This window comes from Natrix helvetica (genome assembly GCF_964273705.1).
Source record: "Natrix helvetica genome assembly, chromosome: 4".
Taxonomy (NCBI): Eukaryota; Metazoa; Chordata; class Lepidosauria; order Squamata; family Natricidae; genus Natrix; species Natrix helvetica.
This window is the reverse complement of record NC_138550.1, coordinates 102,508,364-102,531,623: the sequence shown is the minus strand read 5'-3', so window position 1 is coordinate 102,531,623 and position 23,260 is coordinate 102,508,364. Positions and strand designations below refer to the sequence as shown.

Below are 23,260 nucleotides of genomic sequence, written 5' to 3'. Positions count from 1 at the left end.
ACATATACAGTGGTATGAAAGAGTTTAGGCACCTCTAGCCATATTCCACGTTTTAGCTAGTAATTTTAAAATGAACAAAATCTGAGATAATCTCATACAATACAAATTTTAATATTAAATATCTCTAATAATAGTTTTGGAATGCATCTCAGAGGCCACAGATGTGAATATTTTGGAGATTTATAGGACGATCCCAGACACACAGTATATACCAGGAGTACTAAGAATCTTTTAAGCTAGAAGATTTCTGGAAGTAAGAGTGGGGACAATTGCACAATCAGGTATAGAAATTTTTTTAGGAAAAGTTTGGAAGCTGTTATTTCTACAAAAAGAGATGTGGTGTAAGATACAAATTTAAAGGAGCCTAAACTTTGCTTGTCATATCAAACTTTCTTTCCTTGAATTTGCACACAATTGCACATAAAAAGTAAATATATATTCCAAATTGCAGAAAAATGTTCTGTTTAACTTTATGTCATGAAGATCTTACATTCTGTTCACATATGAATTCACTGAAATACATAGTTTTGATTGGGAACTGGATGCCTAAACTTTCACATACACCTGTATTCATATTAACCTCTAAGTATGAAGAATCTTATCACTATCACCCTATCACTGTAGCGATTTATAGAAGAGTATAGGACTAATATGAAATCTTCACTAGGAATAAAGGATATTAGATTGGATTTTAGTGTCTTATTTTTTATAAGAAATCAGTTGAAATAAAGGGAAACTAAAAACTAAGTATGTAAGCTTAATTATCTTTTTAAAACATGGTTTGAGGTTCATTTAAGTGTAAGTAGTGATCTAAAGTATATTTACCTACAGGTATTTGCCTTTGATTACTGTTTCTGGTCTATGGATGAATCAAACACTGCCAAATATGCAGGTATGATTTTTCATTACTACTATCTTTAGCTGATTCAAACATTTCTTTTCCATTCCTGTTTAACATAAAACATTGGTTTCTTGCTTTCTCAATTGTTATGATATTTGTGCTAATATATTTGGGCTGTACAAGTAATACTCATTTAATGACCACTTGTTCAGCAGCTGTTCAAAATTGTAGTGGCGCTGAATGAGTGATAAATTGTTTCTCGAAGTTTCATTCATTACAATGCTGCCACAACCACATAAGTGTGATTTGGGAACTTGGCAACCAGCTTACATATACAATGGTTGCAGCATCCTGTGGTTATGTGATTGCCATTTGTGACTTTCCCTGCTGGCAAAGCAAAGTCATTAGGGAAGCCCAAAAGGAAGTTTGCAAGATGATCTGTTAAGTTCTATCAGCCCTCCAATCATTGGCCACACACCTTCAGCCAAGTATCAATCCTAACAAACTGTCATTTAAAGCCTCAATTGGAACAAAATTGCAAGAACAGTTGCAGGAACTGGGTATGTCTAGTCTGATGAAAAGAAGGACTAGGGGTGACATCATAGCAGTGTTACAATATCTCAGGGGCTGCCACAAAGAAGAGGGAGTCAAGCTATTCTCCAAAACACCTGAGGGTAGGACAAGAAACAATGAGTGGAAACTAATCAAGGAGAGAAGCAACTTAGAACTAAGGAGAAATTTCCTGACAGTTAAAACAATTATTCAGCGGAACAATTTGCCTCAAGTAATTAATGCTCCAATACTGGAAGTTTTTAAGAAGATGTTGGTTAACCATTTGTCTGAAGTCATGTAGGGTTTCTTGTCTAGGCAGGGGGTTGGACTAGAAGACCTCCAAGGTCCCTTCCAACTCTGTTATTCCGTATTCTGTAACTCATGTGCTAGCTTTGCATTAACTAAATTTTGGATACCATTAAATGAACTGGTATCAATGTACAATTCACACTAAATTGTATACTACATTATTTGTACTTGTTCCTTCCATATATCAACTAGACTAGCCCAAGTTTTCTGCCAAATTTCCCTCTGCCATCTTTAGCCTTTTTATTAAGCAGGGACAGTGAGGGTTCTATCCTTTTCTTCCCACCAGGCAGTGGGAACATATCAACTTCAGCCAACAGAGCAGCAAGAGACTATGGTTGATTCTCTGACATGTACACATCAGTAAAAATTAAAAACAAACTAAATTATAGCTCAACAGAATCTAAGTCACTTAGTTGAAATAGGCAGCATAGAAATACAGAGAGTTCTTGACTTTTTTTGACAGGTTAGTCTTCGACATGACCACAATTGAACCCAAAATTTATGTTGCTAAATGAGACAGAGTTTTGTCTCATTTTAGGACCTTGCTTGCTATAGTTGTTTAATGAATCACTGCAGTTGTTAAATTAGTAACACAATTGTTAAGTGAATCTGGCCCTATTGACTTTGCTTGTCATAAGGTTGCAAAGCGCGATCACATTACCTGGAACACTGCAACTGTCATAAATATGAACCAATGTGTTCCAACAGTTAGAATTGCTTTCGGTGAAAAGCAAAAGTGGTAGCTCCATGAATGATTGATTGATACAGAGGGGACAAAGTGCATCGCAGTATAGATAATTGCATTTCAGTTATTCCCCCCCCCCCTTTTTTTTTTTTGTAGATCAACAAGTTGTGTTTAAGTGCCTTGGAGAAGGAATTCTTGAGAAAGCCTTTCAGGGATATAATGCTTGCATTTTTGCATATGGACAAACAGGTAAGAGTTATATTTATAAGTTCCAAATGGAAATGATATATTTTGCAGAGGTTGTAACCATCTTCTGGGAAAGAAGAATCACTCACCAGTGTCTTCTTCACTGTGTGAACCTCTCCTTAAGGGCAGGATTTGACTTAGGTACAATAATTTCATCCTCCCTTCCCACCATTCTGCCTTAATAGGGCTTTTTAAAAATATATAAACACAAAGGCCCTGTTCTCTCTTGAAATCTCCTTGGTCCAGTTTTTTTTTCTGGATTTCTCAACCTGCTTTTCTATTGTTACCTTGCTTTAACCCTGGTGGTTCTCTAGAATGGGCCCCCAACTCACGGTCTGGACTGGCACCGGGATGCAACATGCCAGAAACCAGGCTGCACAAACAAGCATCCATGGGATGTAGGCAGCATGGGAAACCACACTCCCTCTGGTCTGCTGAAAAACCTCTCTCCACAGAACTGGTGCCCGAAGGTTGGGGACTGCTGCTCTAGAATTCTTGGAAGCTTTCAATACAATCAGGCATGGTAATTTTCTGAGTGAATGGTCAGGGCTGAGTCTTTGGGGCATAGGTTTGCCTTGTTTCTGATCTGCCCTGTTGGGTGGTAAGGAAAAACTGTTTGGCAGGGTTATGTGAAGATCTGGAACTAAAAGGTAAAATGTGATTGTGAGTATGTGTGGACATACATGTAACATATTTTGGGAACACTTTAAAGCAGCCATTTTTCTTCCTGAGCTTATGAATCTTCCCTTTGTAGCTAACGTCTATTCTTGGGAAATGATACTTTATTGAATGCTACCTCCTTAACTCAAATACACGTTTTTCCTGAGATGGTGCAATTTGTACTGTTTATTATTTGTGACTTGTCATTTTTGAAAGAGACAGCAATTGATAACTTTTCCATTTTTAAACATAAAATGCATCTTTACATTTCTCTTTTAGGCTCAGGAAAATCCTTCTCAATGATGGGAAATGCAGAGCAGTTGGGTCTGATCCCACGCCTCTGCTGTGCTTTATTTCAGAGAATCACTTTAGAACAAAATGATTCACACACTTTTAAAGTAGAGGTGTCCTATATGGAAATATATAATGAAAAGGTCAGAGATCTACTTGACCCTAAAGGGTGAGTGACCCTTCAACCCTTTTTAATTCTAAATGTATAGTATATTTGAGGGAATTTTGGTACATATTATTTAGTTTCCCTTTATGGTTTGTATTTTTCATTGTTTTTCTAACAGTATATAAACATTAACAATGATAATATTTTTTACCCTGCTAGTTGCTGTGGCAGGTTCAAAAAAGAATTTCTTTTTAATTTGAGAGTCAATTACACACCATGGCTGTGTCAGTCCATCTTTAAATTTAACTGTTCTTAATGAGGAAAATATATATGGACAAGAATGGAAACTATTTTTTTAACTGATAGGATTTTCATTTGTTCCCCTCTACCACCACTTTATCTAAATTGTGGAAACCAGTTTGAAGTCACATCTCTGCTGCTGGGATGTGTAATGTAAGCCTGACCCTGTTTATTATAGAGAGCTATAACTATTCAAGCAGAATTGCCAAGAGTCTCTAGTGAGTAATGTTTATTAAGGTTGCTAGTTGTAAGATTTTGTCTTAAAAAGAGTATATAGGCACCAATTTTAATGGAACAGTGGGATTTTTTAAAACATTTATGGAGATGTTAGAAAGGTTACTTAGTACCTTTACAAAATTTGTAAAGGAACCAGATTTTTTTCAAGGAGGGTGTTAATGTCATTGTTTCATTTTCTGTTTCATATCTTTTTACCATGTAAATATGAACATATTTTTAATGAAAATAATATTTCTGTTAAATGAATATTTATATTTCTGTTAAATGAATTTTCCTTTTGAGAACAAGTTTATATGTTCAGTGGTCTATAATGAGTTAATTTTACTGATTCATTTTCCTAACAAAGTTTAAATTATAACAATATTTTTGTCTCAAAGGAGTCGGCAATCCCTCAAAGTTCGTGAGCATAAGGTTTTGGGTCCATATGTAGATGGTTTGTCTCAACTAGCTGTTACTTGCTTTGAAGTAAGTAAAGTGTAAGAATTTGGTCAATATAACGGTATTCTTGGGTTGAAGAATTAATCTGCACTTCTATGCTTGTACTGCAGGGTGAGGAAATAACAATGGGGGCTAATTTATATAAGGACAGTATTTGTAAGAAAGTTATTTGTGGTAAGACAGATTCACTTGCATAAAAATATGCATGTGTTAAACATATTCTTAAAAAAACAGACAAGGAAAATGTGCATTAGAGGAGAAAATACAAGTTATTTATAGTAATGAGTATTTAAACACATTAGCCACTAATACATTTTAGATGTACTGATAACCAAACAAATTTTGTTTAAAAATTTAATTTATATTAATTTATACATTTTAAGTTAACTAAGCTATTTTGGAGGTACGTTTTGAATTAGGTATATCAAACATTAAACTATTTTGCAAATCGTATATGTACAATTGAATTTTTATTCTATACTTGTGGAAACAAAAATATCTATAGTTGCAATAACTTGGAGCCAGTTAAATGAGGTTAATATTAATGTAAGTGGGATGACACATTGTTTTCATCTGAAATGATGAAATGGGTTTGTGTTGGCCTCTTTGATCTATTTTGGAATATGCACTTGGAGATGATTTATAAGTTCAATTAAGGACAGGCAAAAGTGTTGTGAGTTTAAATTTATTTATATAGCACATTATAAGGGCCTAGGGCAAGTGACACAACTCTCTCTTTCCAGTCAGCATAAAATTATATTTACAAACAGGGAAATATCTCCATCTTTCTAGGGTTATTTTGAACAACAACCTCAGATAATAGATCTTAACTGTGCTGTTGAAAGTACTGTAGATGAAACTTTAGCAAGTGTAGAGTAGAAAGGCATTCCATAAGAGTAAAAATATACACATATAATATGCATATAATGTTTTAAGTTGTATTTGTTTGTTTACATCTAAAATGATAAATTGCAAATGTTGCAATTGGAAAAAGGAAATTATTGTGTCCAATATTTTATCTTATTCATCAGGATATAGAGTCACTAATGTCAGAAGGAAATAAGTCCCGGACGGTTGCAGCAACCAACATGAATGAAGAAAGCAGCCGCTCTCATGCTGTATTTAATATTATCATCACTCAAACACTTTATGATCTGCAGTCTGGCGTAAGTGAATTGAACATAAAGATATGTTATTATTTGGGTAATATGTTGAAAAATTTAAATCTTATCCAGTTGATTTCAGTGGCATTTGCCTAAAATTGTATAAATGACAATTTAAATTAGAGTGTTGGTCAGTAATCATATCTTATGTCTGTGATGCAAACCTTTTGGACTCTACATGTCAGAAAATGCTGTGAGTTTTTACTTCTGTAAATCGTAATGTCCATTAATAAAACTTAAGCTTTTTTCCCCTCCACTTAGAACTCTGGAGAGAAAGTGAGCAAAGTTAGCCTGGTTGATCTGGCTGGTAGCGAGAGAGTATCTAAAACAGGAGCTGCAGGAGAACGTTTGAAGGAAGGCAGCAACATAAACAAGTAAGGCATTAATGAAACTATATTATCCAAGTAAATTGATTCTAGCTGCATTTATAGGAAGGCCTTCAAATCAAGTTTCTGATCATTTTGCTACATGCTAATTGTATTTTTATATCGTGGATGTCTTAATTTTTTTCTGCATTTATTTTATATTGATGATCTAGAAATATAATTTAGACAGGATCTTCTGCCTTGAAGCAAATTCACTGAAATCAACCCGAGCAGTTTTTGGTATAGCAACAAGGAGAAATTAGGTTCATGAATACAAGAGTTTTTCAAACTATTCTTTCTAGGGGTTTTAAAATAAAATTATAAAATATAAGAATAAATAACTGTTGGTGACGTAGAAAAAGTAGACGCAGACAGGAGTAAGGTTGTGCTGGGAAGGCCACCCGATGGAAGGCACCCCGAAGGGCACCCACCCAGAGCATTGTTCGGGGCTCCCTTTTATTGTCAAACTTCTCAGAATAGCAAAAGCTCATTGGACAGAAAATACACTTGGCAACTATTGATCGGTTTACAGATGCATGCTTTCCTCATGGACAACTCATGGACACTTCATGACTCTCTACTTAGTTAATGTTTTGCTGCATGGATTGTGATGTCTACATGTAGATTCCATCGTACCTTTCTTGTAAGCAAAAGAGATTAAGAGCCAAAGGATTAAGAGAGGAAGGAATGTGGATTTTGACTGATTAATCAATGAGGTTTTCCAACTACTGAATAACCAATTAACCCTACAATAACAGAGTACAGAAACATGTTTTCAAAATGTATAGCTGTTAAATAAATGGGAAGAATCATAACTGAAGGGCTCCTTCACACAATTAATGTACTTTTCAGAAACAACTAAATAAAAGAAACAAGTTTTAACTAAATAACTTTTTTTTTCAAAAGAAAAGATTCTGATCCTAAAACTTTCTTATTTGATTCCACTAAAGCTATTCGTACTGTGGTCTTTTTTAATGAAATAGAGGATGGCTGATTAAATAATTATTTCTTATATGCTTTTTAGCAGACCTATTTTATTATATATTTGAACGTACGTGCCTATTTCTTCTTAATTCATTTTTTCCCTGAGCAGTGTTACCGTACATTTAGAATTGTTGCAGAATTTGAAAATAGCCACAGATCATGTTTTCTGTTTCTTCAGCCCTGTCTTGTATGAAAACCTCTCTCCTTCTCCTTGTCTGGGTTTGTTACGATGGCACATTTTATCTGGATCAGCACCGTCCAATATTTTGATCAGTATAAGGTTTCTAATCAGGCTTGTAGCTTCTGCCATTATTAGAGGCATTTTCCAGTAACTTGATCAAGCAAGTATTTTCACAGTATAATTCCGTGTGTAATTACTTGAAAATAAGTCCCAGTGAGCCCATGCGGGTTTTTTTTTTCAGGTAAGCAATTTTATACTACATAGGATTGGAGTATTGCATTGTGAAGCATAGTATTTGCCAAAAGGCCTGAACTGCTTTAACTCTTTGAGTTTCTAAATTGCTTATGTATGTCTTGATTTGAATTTTGATTTTATGATACTTTTTTTTGCAAGACGAGACAGTAAGTCTTTAAAAGCCTTTTCCCATAATTATTCTTTAATCTAACTTGAAAGTACTTCAAGTCAGCCACAGTAATTAAACTTGAATTATTGAGTATTTATAGCAGATCTTAATATTCATTTAGTTCTAAGGATATAATGATAACTGTCCTGGGTTAGCTTAAGGGTATTTTTACCTACTTTGCTTCTTTGGGAGGCTCATAAGCAATAGGTGAATGTATGCTCTTCTTTTGCTGTGCTCCCACTCTAGCTGATATTTGAGGGCTGCTACTACCCCTCAACTGAAGGTAATGTTGAGGTTTCAGAAACGATAGTCCTCAGTACACTTGTGTATCTTTCCAAAGACTGTATTACCAGATCTTCTTTAATACCACAGGCTGATTATATGCTGTATGACAGGCAAAACATTTTTTCCTGTTTTAAATTGCTTCCAGTCAGTTAGGGTTTTCTTAATCTGCTACAGATCACTGACACAAAGAGCAAGTTTGGGGTTCAAAACCCTCCTCCCCAAAAGCTGCTTTATAGAAAATTAAACTATTATATTTTACTTCTACTCTTAATGCTAATTCTATGCTTGTTTCTATTTTCCTACCTATCTTAATCTAACAACTTCCCTTCACTATTACAACTATTTTTTTACCTCTGCATACTGTCTCTATGTTTGTAGCAATACATTTTTCTGCCTTAGCTATTTCCTGTTGAAATATTTCCCTTTCCTCTAGCTCTTGTCACAGAGTCATTTGAAGATCCTTTCTGCTCCATTCTAAACTTATAAATATTTTTTTCTCCAGGATTCAATCTGGGTTAGTCACCGGGACCAGAGGTTTTGTCTTCCAAGCCTCTAGACTCATTCTGGAGACCATCTTAAGGGAATAGCAGAGTGTGTGCTGTTTTTTTCTCCACACCCCCAATCCTCAGAGTCCTTACTTTCTGGAGCTAATTTGTGGAGCTCTCTGCCAGGTCGTTGCACCTAATGGGCTTCCTCTGAGCTGTTTCTTTTGCAGAATCTGGTCACTTTTCCTTCTCCTTTCTTTCCCCTCTGTCTCTCGGCAGGTCTTGGGGCATCAGGAGTTGCAGTTTTGTTTCTCTATCTGGGGGCTGCCGCTGAGTTGTTTGCCTCAGTGCTTTCCCCCCACTTCTCTGCTGTCTTCCTGGCTTGATTCCTTTTTTTCCACACCCACACACATGCCTGATTCATCTGATCCATTTTATGTACAAAGTCTCCCAATTAAGGAAGGGTTGGGACTGTTTTAACCTTCCTTCCTAGGCAGCCCCAAAGCACTGGATCCCAGGAGGAAAGGAGTAATGTCTGCTCACTCTGGGTGGTGAGTTCATTCTCCCTCCTCAGACAATTTTTTAAGTTGATTTCTGAGCCTAATATTTTGAGCAAGCAAGACATTTTCCATATGGTTTTATATGATCATTGATTTGTGATATGGCCTCCCGTCTCAAATATAATACAAATGAAGATGAATATACGTGTCCCAAAATAATGTCGGTCACCCGAACCAGAGGTTTTGTCTTCTGAACTTTTGGACCCATGCTGGAGCTCATCTTCAGGGGACTTCTCTCTATCAGAGTCTGCGAGAGAGACTCTACTAGATAGAAGTTCCCTGAAGATGGGCTCCAGCCCAAGTCTAAAAGCTTGAAAGACAAAACCTCTGGTCCCAGTGACAGACCCAGATTGGATTAAATATAATAATTTAACAGCAGTTGCAACAAATACAAATAACTTTAATTGATGCAATTCAATGCCATTGAGATCTGAATCAGCCCCTCTTCCTCAGATGTACATCATAAAACCACGTTTAATTAACATCCTGGCCAAGGCATAGGGAGACAACTAGTTCTTAAGACTTTGCAAAAGACCCACAATGAGAGACCATCCAGATCACAGGGGAAATGGTGTCTACAGGGCAGGCAATGTGATGGAGGAGGCACACTTCCAGGATCCCACATTTTCATGGTCACTTTCTTTGGGTCACTCTCAACAGTCTTTAGTTAGCTTCTCTATGGACACAGTAAGAGTGGAAAAATATTTACCTTTTGCTACCCATATGGCCACAAAGTAAGCCTTAAGAAAGGTTCTTATCAATGCTTGGTCAAATTTATTCTTCATCTATTCTTCATCTTCTCTCAGTGGCATTCTAGAGCCAGGTTTCTCAACCTTAGCAACTTTAAGAGGTTTGGACTTGAACATCCACTAATACTGTTCTAAGCATTTTGATATAATCTAGGGACTTGGACAGATCACTGCTTACCCTATTTCTTAATTCTCTCCATTAAGGAAGGATTCTCAGGTGGATGGCATTTCAGACCCAGGGATTTGTTAATTGTGTAGTGTCTCTCACGATATCCTAAGATATCTTGTTATTTTAATTTTCTGTCATTGTTCCAATTCCCTCCCTGAAAAAGTCAGAACTAGTTCAAGAATCACAAATACTAATGCTTTCCATATGTATTTGAAAGGATATGCATTCCAGTGTATGATGTGTCTTTCCTCTGTTCTATGACACGCTTATGTGTACAGGAATGTATTAGCTTTACATTAAATATAACAAAGTTTTACTTGGTCAAAAAAAGAGAACAAAATGCGAAGTCTTAAAAAGGCATTTTTAAAATGTGACTGGTGTTATTATACTACAAAGAATTTTTTTCTTATTGTATGCATGATATATGACACAATTTAAATTACAAATAAACACTATTGGACATCACACTCTACCAAAACTAATCATATTTGTCAATAATTCATAACATTACTACACTTTAAATAATTGATGTTAAAATAGATTAAAATATTAAAATATTTAAAAGTCTTTAAATAATTGATCTTAAAATAGATTCATTTGGATATTTTTTTTGTTATAAAGAAGTCTTAAATTTGCATGCATGAATAACGTCTTATACTTCTACAGATTCCTGTTCCTCTTCAAAAAGTTTATTACATATGTTCAGTCTGCTTTTTTAGACTAAGGCATTGTTAATTGTATACATTTTTCTATTCCAGCTAGCCGGCTTGGCCTAATTCCATCTTCCCACCTCAGTTTTATTTCTAAAATTTTTAGGGTCTGTTTTTAATGTTTTTAATTTTTATAAATTCGTACAGGGGTTGTTTAATTTGATTTTTAACTATGTATATGATTGTTTGTATGTTTTTAAATTTATTCCTGTACACTGCCCCGAGTCCCCCCGGGGAGAGGGGGCGGTCTAGAAATTTAATAAATTATTATTAATTAATTATTAATTATTGAATCATAGGCACATGCTCAAACTGATCACATTTGCTGTTTTCTTAGGTCCCTTTCAACACTAGGTTTGGTTATTTCATCCCTTGCAGACCAAGCAGCAGGAAAAGGGAAAAATAAATTTGTGCCTTACCGAGATTCTGTACTCACGTGGCTTCTCAAGGTAAACTATAAGAATAGAATAACAATATTCTATTCCTATTTAAAAATGGAGATATCATTTATTGCCCTCAAATAACCTTTCACATAGGTATACTTAGTAAAAATGGCTAGTATTAGTAAAATGAGCATATTTAGTAAAGATGAGAAATACTGCAATAAGATCTCTTCTGGGGTTTGTTTGTTTTTCCTTTATGACCTTTGCAACAAAACTTGTCATTCTAATTTTTACGTAGTCATTTCTAATGCTGAACGTTAAAAATGTCTAAGGGTAAGAGGATCAATAACAATCAAAATAGATTTTAAAATGGCATCTGTTAAGAAGAAATAATATATTTCAGGCGTAAGAATAATTTTGTTTACACATTTTATCTATTCCTTAATAAACCTTCTAGGACAATTTGGGAGGAAACAGCCAAACAGCCATGATAGCAACAATCAGTCCATCAGCTGATAATTATGAAGAAACATTGTCTACATTGAGATACGCAGATAGAGCTAAAAGGATAGTAAATCATGCTATAGTGAATGAGGATCCCAATGCTAGGGTTATCCGAGAACTACGGGAAGAAGTAGAGAAGCTGAAAGAACAACTTTCTCAGGCAGAGGTAAAACAGATAAAAATTTAGTTTTGTTCAGTAATATGTATATAAAATGAGTAAAATGGAAATAAGAGAAAAGGACAAATGCATTTGCATTCTGAAATTCGTTTAGATAAGATTAATTATTTAGAGTTTTTTGTGAACTTTGTATCAGAAAAGGGTTTGGTTGAAGATTGCTGTTTTGAGGTTCTAATGCAGGGCGTCAAACTTGATTTCATTGAGGGCCGCATCAAGGTTGTGTTTGACCTCAGGGGGCCGGGGTAGATGTGGCCAGCTCGACATCACTCGTGTTGGGGATGCCTGTGGTGGCCCAAGGAGTCTGCCAGCGAAAACGGGCTCCTGAGCTGCATTTTTGGCTGCGATGGCCTCCTGCAAAGAATCCCATTTTCAAATCCCGAGCTCCATTTTCACTGGCAGAGGAATTGCAGGCAGGTCCTTTGCTGTTTTTAGGGCAACCCTGCGGGTCAGATCTAGGCATCTCCCGGGCCGGATCTGGCCCCCGAGCCTTGAGTTTCACACCCCTGTTCTAATGGAAAAGAAAGAGAGAAATGTAATTCAGTATTCATTCTATGATTCTATGAAGGAGAATGAAGAGTATTGTCTGCAGTTTACAAATATACCCTAAGAGAGTGATTTGATCTGTGTTCTCTATTTTCCAATTTGTTTAATTATAATTTTGAAATGAAAATATTTTGTATAAACCATTCTGGAATTTTGAGAAAGTTGTAACAAGTGTATTTTGAATATTAAAGTCTATGAAAGCACCAGAATTAAAGGAAAAATTGGAGGAATCTGAAAAACTAATAAAAGAACTCACCATTACCTGGGAAGAGAAATTAAGAAAAACTGAAGAAATTGCACAGGTATTTATGCATTTAGTACTTAATTGAAATGGACTACATTTGTATTCCTAAACATGCTCCAGGCACAACATATTTTTAATTTTTGTAATAATATTATAGAGCCAATACACAGTGCTGGGATTGAAGAGGCTTTGAATCTTATATATGTTGTAGGTAGTCACAGCATTTTGAAGGCAAGTTTTTCTCATTATAACAGAAAAATGCAACTGTTCATTCTACATTATATTAAAATTAGTATTTGTACATGTTCTTCAAGGAAAACTCTGCACTTTTAGTTTCTCCACATTTGCTGCTGTTCTCTTTCTGTTATTGTCTTTGAAGAACAGTGATTCTGCTCTTAGCAAAATTGGGTGTGCGGGTGTGTGATAATTGAACACTATACCAAAAATGGTTCTGCTCGAATGGCAAATTAATACAGTATCTTACTCAATACCCAACACTGTACTGCATGAACTGTGGCATAAGTATTTATAGAGAACTATTAGCAAGTATATTTCTTCCACTTGCGATTTTTTTGGACACAGTTTATAATATTTAAGTTCATTGTTGTGAAGATAATTAACGGCTATTACTTCAAACTTTCTATGAATTTTACAGGAAAGACAAAAGCAATTAGAGAGCATGGGCATTTCTCTTGAATCTTCGGGCATCAAGATGGGAGAAGACAAATGTTATCTGGTGAATTTAAATGCAGATCCTGCACTCAATGAATTGTTGCTTTATTATTTAAAGGTAAAAAACAATAATAATTCACACTTACAAGTTCTTTAAAGCTTCCTTTTATTGATGTTTGTTGAACAGGATTTGGGGGGAGGAAGATTACGATGACTACTGCAACCAGGTATTACAGGTATTCTTCGACTTAAGATCACAATTAAGCCCAAAATTTATGTCGCTAAGCAAGACATTTTAAAGTGAATTTTACTCTATTTTACGATCCTTTTTGCCATGGTTGTTAAGTGAATCACTGCAATTGTTAAGTTAGTAAATGGTTGTTAAGTGAACCTGACTTCCCCATTGACTTTACTTGTCAGAAGGTCACAAAAAGTGATTGACTGACGCTGGGTGGGGCACTGCAAGCAGCATAAATATGAACCAGTTGCCAAGCGTCCACATTTTGATCACGTGACCATGGGGATACTGCAGAAGTTGTAAACGTGAAAAACAGTCATAAGTCACTTTTTCAGTGCCATTCCTTGGAATAGTCACTAAACAAATTGTTATAAATCGAGGACTACCTGTATTTTGAAAGTATGAGTCATCTATCCATACACTAGTTAGTGTTTAATGAATCCCTTATGACAGGCTAGCATATGAAGCTTTCTCATGTGATTATCAAAGATTTCAAAATAGGTGTTTCTGACATACTTCCTCTCGGTATACATGAGGCACGGAAGAACTAAATAAGAGAAAATTAAAGGAGTTTAAGGCAGTGCTCTGTAGAAAGATGCAATATCCCTCATTTCACATTTTACAGTAAATATAAACATTTTGAGTTTGGATTAGATTGCACATACATTGTAATTTATAAATCTTTATTTAGGATGATAGAAACAACAGATTTTATTTTCACTCTATTTGTCTTAATCAGGACCACACCAGGGTTGGTGCGGATACCTCACAGGACATACAGCTATTTGGGATAGGAATTCAACCAGAACATTGTGAGATAGACATTGCACTAGATGGAGAAGTTTCTCTCTCACCAAAAGAAAATGCAAGGTAAGGGCATCTGTAAAATTGGGAGCCTTTGTAATTTAAACAAAGGGACCTTGCATTAACAAAGAGAGGAGGACTCTGTAAACTTGCCTAAACTTTGAAAGCTACAGTTTATTCTAGCTAGTACTAATTTCTGTTCTTCCCTCAGAAAAACTTGACAGCGTGCATACATTTCACAAAGTTTGTGCCTAATGGTTCCAAGTAGTTTTGAGGTTAAGAGCCCTCCTTATTTCACATCATGCAATATTAGTATCAGTAATTTTGGGATTGAGTGCTGATTTGTGTTCCCCTACACATTTATCATTCGTTACACTTTTGACACTTTTGAAATCCAAAAACAAAGCAGGAAAGTATTTTTCAGGAGGATTTTAGTATAATTGCTTTAGAGAGAACTTACACAAATATTATTATTCTTTAATTGGGGAAGGCCAGCTGTTTGGAAACATGTAAATATATAGAAAATTAGTTTCACTGTGGTTTTGTATAAGACCTGAATTTGTCACCATGAAAGTTTCAGGCTTAACAACAACAATATTCCAGACAGATGGGATTCAGTGTTATGATAAGAGTTGCATTGTGAAGAATTAGTCATTTTGACTGGCAACAATAAAGAGGCATGTCATTGGAAAAAATGTATAAATAAATAAACTTTGTTTAATTTGTGTTTCATCCAAGATTTCTAAATACGCACAAACTACATTACAGAATTACAATGACAATCAATGGAGTCAGTTCATTGTTGATTCTTATGGAAAAAGCAATTAAGTTCTTTATGATTGGAAAATGAATTTAAAATGGGGATTTTTTTTACAGTTGAAGTACTGAGGATTATTTATATTGTCAGACACAAAACAAAGAAATTGTGCCTAAATATCATCTGCTTGAGAAAATTAAGATGGAAAATTATTTTCCTGGTTTATATGCCTCGGTTTATGAGCAGAGTAGAATATTATACAAAAGCTACTTTTTTAAAAATTACATTGCAAACTGAGAATAAAAGGTATATTTTACTTCTTTTAGCTTATACAGGGAATAAACTTTACTTTCACAGAATAACCGCATATTAGAAGAATTCATATTACTGTTGAAGTGATTTAAGTAAATGTCTCATTAAGGAGATTTAAACTAGGTTTCTGCATATGGCTTGCAGTAAACATCCTGTGACCCAGTTACTTAAATACATTCACTGCATTGGCTATTTCCCCATTTTTTTTTACAGCAGGGATGTACTGCAGGCAAATATGTTTTTGTCAGGAAGAATTGAAGTCTTAATTAAATCCTTGATGATTTAACACTGAATAGAAAGTTACTATTTTTATTTCATTCATGTTTGTATTAAGTTAAGAAAATGAGTAACCTATTAATATGCTCTCAAAACTGGAATATATAAGCTATTAAAATTTCTGTCTCATTAGTTTGCAAAATATTGTAAAATACAGAAAGATACCAATAGTAAAAGTTAGTAAGGGATAAAATGGTAGCCTTTGATGGGGGCTGCTCATTATCAAGTAATTCTAGTTGTAATTATAAGATCTCAGTAGAACTTCATACAATCAGCCACCAACAATCAGCTTCAGATGGAGCATCTGCCGTATGGGTTTCTCATGACCTTATAGGTCTCATTTCAATGGGGAGTTGGGTGGTCTAATGGAGAAGTATCGTATGATTCTACTATGGGGTGTGTAAGGCCATAATTTATACCTTCCAACCGGTCACCTGTATGCGCAAGAGTCAAATCATTTTTCTCTTCAGGACTGCCCTTTTTTATTTATACAGCCACACACCAATTCTGCCCCACAAGCATGTGTACAAATCCCTATCTCCACTCCATTGCAACCTTCACTTTGGGGTGGCTTTGAAAGAGCTTTCTATACACTTTCCAGAAGAGCAAAGATATTGAAGTTCAGGGGTGTCCTGGTTAAGATATTTTCTAGAAAGTTTATGCTAGTTCTCCTTACCCACTCATTTCCACCCCATGTGTGGCTCACCCGATGAGCTAAGCAGTTTTCTGATTTTCAGCTTTTTATTTTTCTCTTTGCTTCTACCATACATACTACAACAGCTTTGCTGGGTTGAGTGTAGCTATTCTAGCATCAAATCAAATCACTTGGATGAAGTCTTGGGGCAGGCAGCCTACAAAGACACTAGAGCAGTGAGAGATTTGTCACTTCTGTATTCCATTACACTTAATGGCCACATAATTGTATTTAGCCTATCAAGCAGTGAGCTGCATCAATTTAGTTTAATATCATAGTGACCCAGCAGTGATTTGAAATGGCTGGTCAATCCAGCACTTACTAAATATAGCCTGTGTAAGGGGACATTTGGAACTTATCCCAGATTGTTGGGGAATGAGGGCAAATTCACAGCCAAAAAGGCAGTGATTATACACTCTTTCACTAAAGGACAAAAGAGGGAAGAGACATGACCAGGCTTTCTGTTTCTCCCATAGAAAGAGGGAGCAAATATCTAGTGCTTACTCATCCTGCTTGATCTTACAGACTAGAATAATTCCCTGGTAGACTGGACTTTGTTGAAGTAGAGTGTGGGAACTTGAATATGAAGAGTGATTTTAGTCTTATAAACGTGTTTTATTTTTCAGATCATGCGTAAATGGCACACTGATAAGTTCTGTAACTCAGCTGTGGCACGGAGATAGAATCTTATGGGGAAACAACCACTTTTTTAGGTATTTGTCTTTAATGTTCCATAGTAGTTCAGTTGTAATACTGGGCAGCAAAGCAATACCTAGCCAACCCTTTTCTGATGTCATAAAGTTAAGCATGAGGGGAACGGGATTGTACTTTGCACTGATGAGAGACCCCTAAGAATACCAAAGGCCAGACTTTGAAGTCAAAAAAGCATCCCTGAAGAAGATAGCAGCAAAGCACGTATTTTTCCTGTGAAGAAAAATAACGTGGACTTGTCCATGAAACCACCAAGAGTCAAGGTCAATATTTTATTTAGTTTACCATATTTATATAGATAATATACAAGTGAATGGTTTTGCTTTGCTTGCAAAGGATAATTCCAAACAGCATTAATTTCAAAGTTACTACATTTGAAAGTTCAGAATTAGTTTTTCTCAGTTTGAGATAGTGGTACAGTATATAAGATCCAGCAACTATTTCTAGGATTTTATTCAGCCCACTTGATATTTTTAAACTGTTTTATAGCTGTGACAACTATGTAGAAGAGAATTTGAAATTAATTTAATCTAAATTCAGTTAGATTGGTTATCAGCTTTTAATCCATTAGTTGTAGGAAGACTGACACTTCCAACACAGTGGTTTTTAGAATGTTCGACCCAATTACTCCCTTTCAGAAATTAAATAATAGCATTATCTCCACAAAAAAACCTACGGGCTTTTGCTTTATACAAGTATCTCCGTGGTAGCAGTTCCAAACTGGATCCTTGACTCACAAGAAACTATCAATTGTTCCATTATCCCCAGGCTACTCCTTGGGTACCTCCTTGGAGAATAATTTTCCATGATCTAAGAATCTCTACCATAATACAACCTGGCTTCCTGCAACTAGTGTAAGGCTGTCTTCCACAATGATCCTCCATAGTAACCATTTGGTGATATTTCAAGGGCTTGATGGGCAGCTAGCAGTATACTTTTGTATTCGCATTTCATAGGCTGAGCAAGGACTATTATCACATGTTTTGCTTCCTGTGTTTTGGAGCAAGTATGTCTGTTCCTACTGTCCCCAGTTCCTTCATATAAGTTTATTTAAAAATCATGTTGGCAGTTTTATACCTTTTTATTTTTCATATAGAATTAATCTTCCTAAGAGAAAGCGTCGAGATTGCTTTAAAGACTCTGAAAAAGAAAAAGAACATGAAACAGAACTGGATTTAGATGCAGCCAGCGAAGCTTCTTCAGAACCAGACTATAACTATGAATTTGCACAAATGGAAGTTATAATGAAAATGCTAAACAGCAATGGTGAGAAGATGATGTTCAAGGATGCCGATACCAAACAGGAATAGACAGGTTTCTGGGTTCTCTTGATAAATAAGAAAAAAGAGACAATCTGTGATTATAGTGATTTTTTGTAAGTAGATGTTCTAATAGAAAACTTGAAGTACTTTTTCCCAAGGTTATTTTTTTCCCCTGATAGATGGAACCTAATTATATTTCCTGAACATTTATGGGATTTAATCTTTGAAATTGAGTCTGTCTTGTGCTTTTTTCTAGAATATATACTACTTTGGGGGGGGGGGGGGGGAGTGTCATGTCCTTTATTCCACTTTAAAACATTGTAGCTATAAGAATGTATGAAAATGTTCCATGTTAAGAAGTATCAGAGCCAAACTATGCAAAATGCATATAGGGATAGTATTTTAATCAGGTGAGTGCATAAGGTTGTGAAGCCTAGGAGGATTTTCAGAAAGTGATAACGTTATATTAAGCATTCCCACAGGAAGTAATTTCTAAAATGGTGTGGATTCGTTTCTGTGTAGATCCATTGCAAAATGTGGTCCAGGTGTTGGAGAAACAGTATTTGGAAGAAAAACGTAGTGCTTTGGAAGAGCAGCGGATAATGTATGAGCGGGAGCTGGAACAGCTCAGGCAACAGCTTTCTCCAGAGAGGCGTTATCAGCAGTGTGGTGGCAGCCTTTCAGATGGTGCCCAGACCGCTCAGCAGAAGATAAACTTCTGGTCAGAAGAAAGGTAAGAATATTGGTTTTTAAGCAACCGAGAGATTGCGCTGGAGGACAAAAAGAAGTCTTGGAATCATTTTGAATCAATAGTGATATGAAAAGTTATCTACTTAATTTGTTGCTCAAATCTGTGGCAATTAATTTTTTCGTATTCTGTGTCTGTGAGGCCTTCTAAACATTTAACTGGGGGATTTTTTTTTTGCACGATCTCCACTTTAAATATTGTGTAATCCAGTTTACTAAGAGGCTGTATCTGCCTTGATTCATTCTAACAGTCCTTGTTTAATAATGGTAATTGGGATTAGCCATCCTGTCGCTCAGCGACATGGTCATAAAATGTGATGTCACCTGATCGCATTGATTTACCAAAACAGTTGCAGCAGTTCCTTTGCTATCATTAGGCAAATCCCGAAGAATTTCAGTATCCTGTAGTCATGTAGTCACCATTAGTGACCTCCTGCCAGTTTCCCCATTGACTTTGCTTATTGAAAGCTGGCAGTGAAGATCACAAATGGCAACGATCACATGATCACATCATAATTGAGGGCTGGCTGCCAAGTGCCTGAATCACAATCCTGTGACTGCAGGATGTTGTGATGGCTGCAACTGTGAGGAATGATGAGAAACAAGTGCTCTTGTTCAGAGTCATCATACCTTTGAATGGTGCTGAGTTAGGCCTATTGTATGTCTGTGGAGGTTCTCAATAATTCAGGTCATGGTTGTCCCAAAAGTGCTTTAAAAAAAGGCAACTGAACTTTCTTGATGTTTCTTGAAACTGAAGAAGCTTCTTGGATGAGAAGTGAAACATCTCCCAAGAAAAAGACCAGTTGCCTTTTTAAAACATTTTTGGAATTGGCTGACTGTACCATGTGGTCATTACATACTAACGTTTAAAATATTTTATCCTGGTTTGTGGGATAATTTGGAGAGACTTTTCTTGTTTGAAATCATTGAATAAAAACAGTTTAAATATTTGTTTAAAAATAGAAAATGCTCTTGATTTTATCAGAAGGCTCTAATGTGGCCCTGAACCTTTGTTCATGTGTTATTTGTAAAATAATAAAATATAGAGTCTGTAGACTTAGTTTAAGTTTGGTCCCATAAATCAAGTAATCTAAATTCCAGCTTCCAGGAAAATTTAGTTGTAAATGCTGTCTCTTAAAACATCTGTAAAAATATATTACCATATTTTTCAGAGTATAAGACGCACCCTTTTCCCTCAAAAAAGAGACTGAAAATCTGGGTGTGTCTTATACACTGAATACAGCATTTTTGCCTCCTGAAACCTCGCCCCCTTCACCAAAATGACCATGCATAGCCTTTAGGAGGCTAGTGCTTCTGGGGGCTGGGGAGGGCAGAAATGAGCAAAAAATGGACCATTTTTTGATCAAGGTTGCCCCTCTGCCCCCAGGAGCACTCTATAAGCCTCCTAAAGGCTATGCATGACCTTTTTTTGGACAAAAAACGGACCTGTTTTCACGAAAAACGGGCCGTTTTTTGCTCGCTTTGGGCCCTCACACCCCCCCCCGGGAGCATTCTACAAGCCTCCTAAAGGCTATTCATGCCCTTTTTTTTGGAAAAAAAAACCAGGCCGTTTTTGGGAGGTCTGCAGAATACAATTTTTTAAATTTATTTTGCCTCTTCAAAACCTCGGTGTGTCAGAGTTCCGGTTCCGGCGGCGGCGGCGGCGGGCAGCTCTTTGCCCGCTCCGGCTCCCCGGTGGGCTTCCCCACTCCTTGGGGGGCACAGGACACCCCGCAGAGGGGTCCTGCCGGAGGGGCGGCATCGCAGAGGACTCCTGCAGCGGCGGCGGCCGGCGGGAGGTCTCTCGCGCGCCCAAGGCACCGGGGAGCAAGCTCGGAGGGCGCTTCGCGTTCCTGCGCCTCGCGCCTCGCTATAAGCTGACCGGAGAATGCAACAATTGAAGGAAGCAGCTGCAGTGCGGTGAGGTTGCTTCTCTCTTCATCCCTTATTCTGCATGAAGAATTACTCAGCTTTTTAAAACTTTAAAATAACTTTCGGAGCATTTTGGAGGTGCGGCTGGAGGGAGGGGTTTCCCCCCCCCCTTGGACAAGCGGCGAGGAACAATTTTGCTCTCAGCCCCCGGGGAAGGAGGAGGGGGGAGAGCCAACGAATGAAGCCTCACTCAGGCTGAGATGATTTTCTTTTCAATTTAATCCTACATATTACAGTGATTTGAGGACTTTTGGAACTTTTTAAAACTTTGTTATGCCTCTGTGCCCAAAACTGGCAGGGCAAGATGGCACACTTCCGTTGTCTTTATGAACTGTGAAACCTGACTCCACCTTTAAAATTCAGGCTTCCGGTCTTTGTCTCCGTGTCTCCCAGAGGAATCTCTTGTGGATTGGTATTTTTTAAACTTTCTAGGGGAAATTTTCTATCTATTGCCAGACTTATTGGAGAGATTCTCTTCTGCCTGGTTCTTCTGCTCCCGGATTCACCTGGCTACCCTTCTTTTCTAACTGTTTATTTCATATTTGGACTGAACTTCTAACGTTATAAAGGATGGCACCCAAAAGACCCCCTCCTGGAAAACCTGGTTTTGCCACTTCTGCTCCAACATCCGCAACATCCAGTCCAGCCACACAGTCAAAGATAACAGAACTGATGCAACATAAGACTACAGAGATGGACTTTCAACAAATGCTTCAACAAATTTTACAGGGCCAGGAGGAAATCAAGAAACAGCTAAGGGAAATGAAAGATGAAATTAAAGAAAATCAAGCCCAAATATATAAGAACTCACAAAGACTGAATCTTGTGGAAGGGGGGGTGGAGGAGGTGAAGGGGGTGGTAGAAGCTGTGCAGAAAGGGAACAAAGATCTTGACATCCAACAGATGAAAATAGAATTTGAGAGAATGTCCTATTACCTTAGATTTCAAAATGTTATAGAAGAAGATGGGGAAAACATAAGGGACATCATGATAAACATCCTGGCTGACTATACACACAAAGAAAAACAACAGATGGGGTGGGATATAGACCTGGTTTATAGAGTGAACTCAGCTTATGCTAGAACTCACAATGTACCCAGGGAGGTTCACATTAAATTTCTTAGAAAAAGCACAAGAGATGAAATTCTGGGTGTACAAAGGGGGTAAGCATTGACATACCATGATATGGAGATAACCATTCTGAAGCAGATCCCTAAGAAGATTAGAGAAAAAAGGAAGAATTATTCGCAATTAGCGAATAAATTATACCAGAAAGGGGTGTGGTTTAGATGGTTGATGCCTGAAGGTATGCTGATATTCTGGGAGGAGACAAGAATTAGAATCAATTCACCCATAGAGGCGCAGGCCTTTATGGAAAAAAACAGAACACTCCTAGAAAAAACATGAGACACTACAGCGGACACGCAGGACACGGGAGGGGCCAGAGCTCTGCCAGTGGAGGGAGATGGGGCAATAGCAAGAAGACTCAGATCACAAAAATAAACAAGAAAATCATATTATTATAAACTGACCGAAAGTGATAATGGAATTATATCTGGATTTTATACTGTAATGTCTAATCTGATTGAATTTAGTAATAGAACTAATATGCTGATTGTAATCAATTATATACCAATGCATTATATATAAATGTATACTATGAGTATGGAGAGAGGGGCGCCTGTCACACTTTGCAACTGCCATAATTTGTATACCTGTCCATTTACCCTTTTCCCTATAAATGTTGAAAAACCAATAAATTTTTTTGTTAAAAACAAAACCTCGGTGTGTCTTATACTCCGAAAAATACAGTAATTTATGCAATTTATTTGAATTTTAATTATTAATGCTGCATATATTAATGTTAGTACTATTATGCTTTCTGGATGCATGATTATTCTAATTTTCATCAGAACTCTACATCTGGTGACTAAATTCATGCTTTTTCATGGAGAATTTATTAAAAATAATGTACTAGTCTCCTCAATAGTATTTTAAATAATATTTAGAAACTGGGTTTCTAAATTACATTTTTTGATATATTTTTGTCTTGTTTCCCTTGTAGAGATGAATTATTTCGACAAAGCTTGGCAAAACTAAGAGAACAAATCGTTAAAGCCAATGCATTAGTAAGGGAAGCAAACTTTTTAGCTGAAGAAATGAGCAAGCTAACAGATTATCAAGTCACACTTCAGATTCCTGCTGCTAACCTGAATGCCAACAGAAAGGTAAGAACATTTACTACTTATATAAAATAGCTTTATATAACATGTCCAAAAGTCCA

General features: G+C 36.5%; 1 protein-coding gene across 8 annotated transcripts in view; it reads left to right on the top strand.

The window, feature by feature from the left end:
• Nucleotides 1-23,260, top strand: part of KIF13A (kinesin family member 13A) — an 81,991-nt gene that overhangs the window by 17,415 nt on the left and 41,316 nt on the right. For all 8 annotated transcript variants that reach the window (XM_081952092.1, XM_081952095.1, XM_081952094.1 and 5 more), the window contains exons 4-18: nucleotides 832-892; nucleotides 2,544-2,636; nucleotides 3,573-3,753; nucleotides 4,605-4,692; nucleotides 5,697-5,831; nucleotides 6,090-6,202; nucleotides 11,057-11,168; nucleotides 11,560-11,772; nucleotides 12,519-12,629; nucleotides 13,227-13,361; nucleotides 14,221-14,351; nucleotides 16,951-17,037; nucleotides 18,132-18,301; nucleotides 18,820-19,030; nucleotides 23,042-23,204. In XM_081952092.1, coding sequence (XP_081808218.1) covers nucleotides 832-892; nucleotides 2,544-2,636; nucleotides 3,573-3,753; nucleotides 4,605-4,692; nucleotides 5,697-5,831; nucleotides 6,090-6,202; nucleotides 11,057-11,168; nucleotides 11,560-11,772; nucleotides 12,519-12,629; nucleotides 13,227-13,361; nucleotides 14,221-14,351; nucleotides 16,951-17,037; nucleotides 18,132-18,301; nucleotides 18,820-19,030; nucleotides 23,042-23,204 — 2,004 coding nt within the window. The remainder of the gene's footprint in view (nucleotides 1-831; nucleotides 893-2,543; nucleotides 2,637-3,572; nucleotides 3,754-4,604; nucleotides 4,693-5,696; nucleotides 5,832-6,089; nucleotides 6,203-11,056; nucleotides 11,169-11,559; nucleotides 11,773-12,518; nucleotides 12,630-13,226; nucleotides 13,362-14,220; nucleotides 14,352-16,950; nucleotides 17,038-18,131; nucleotides 18,302-18,819; nucleotides 19,031-23,041; nucleotides 23,205-23,260) is intronic.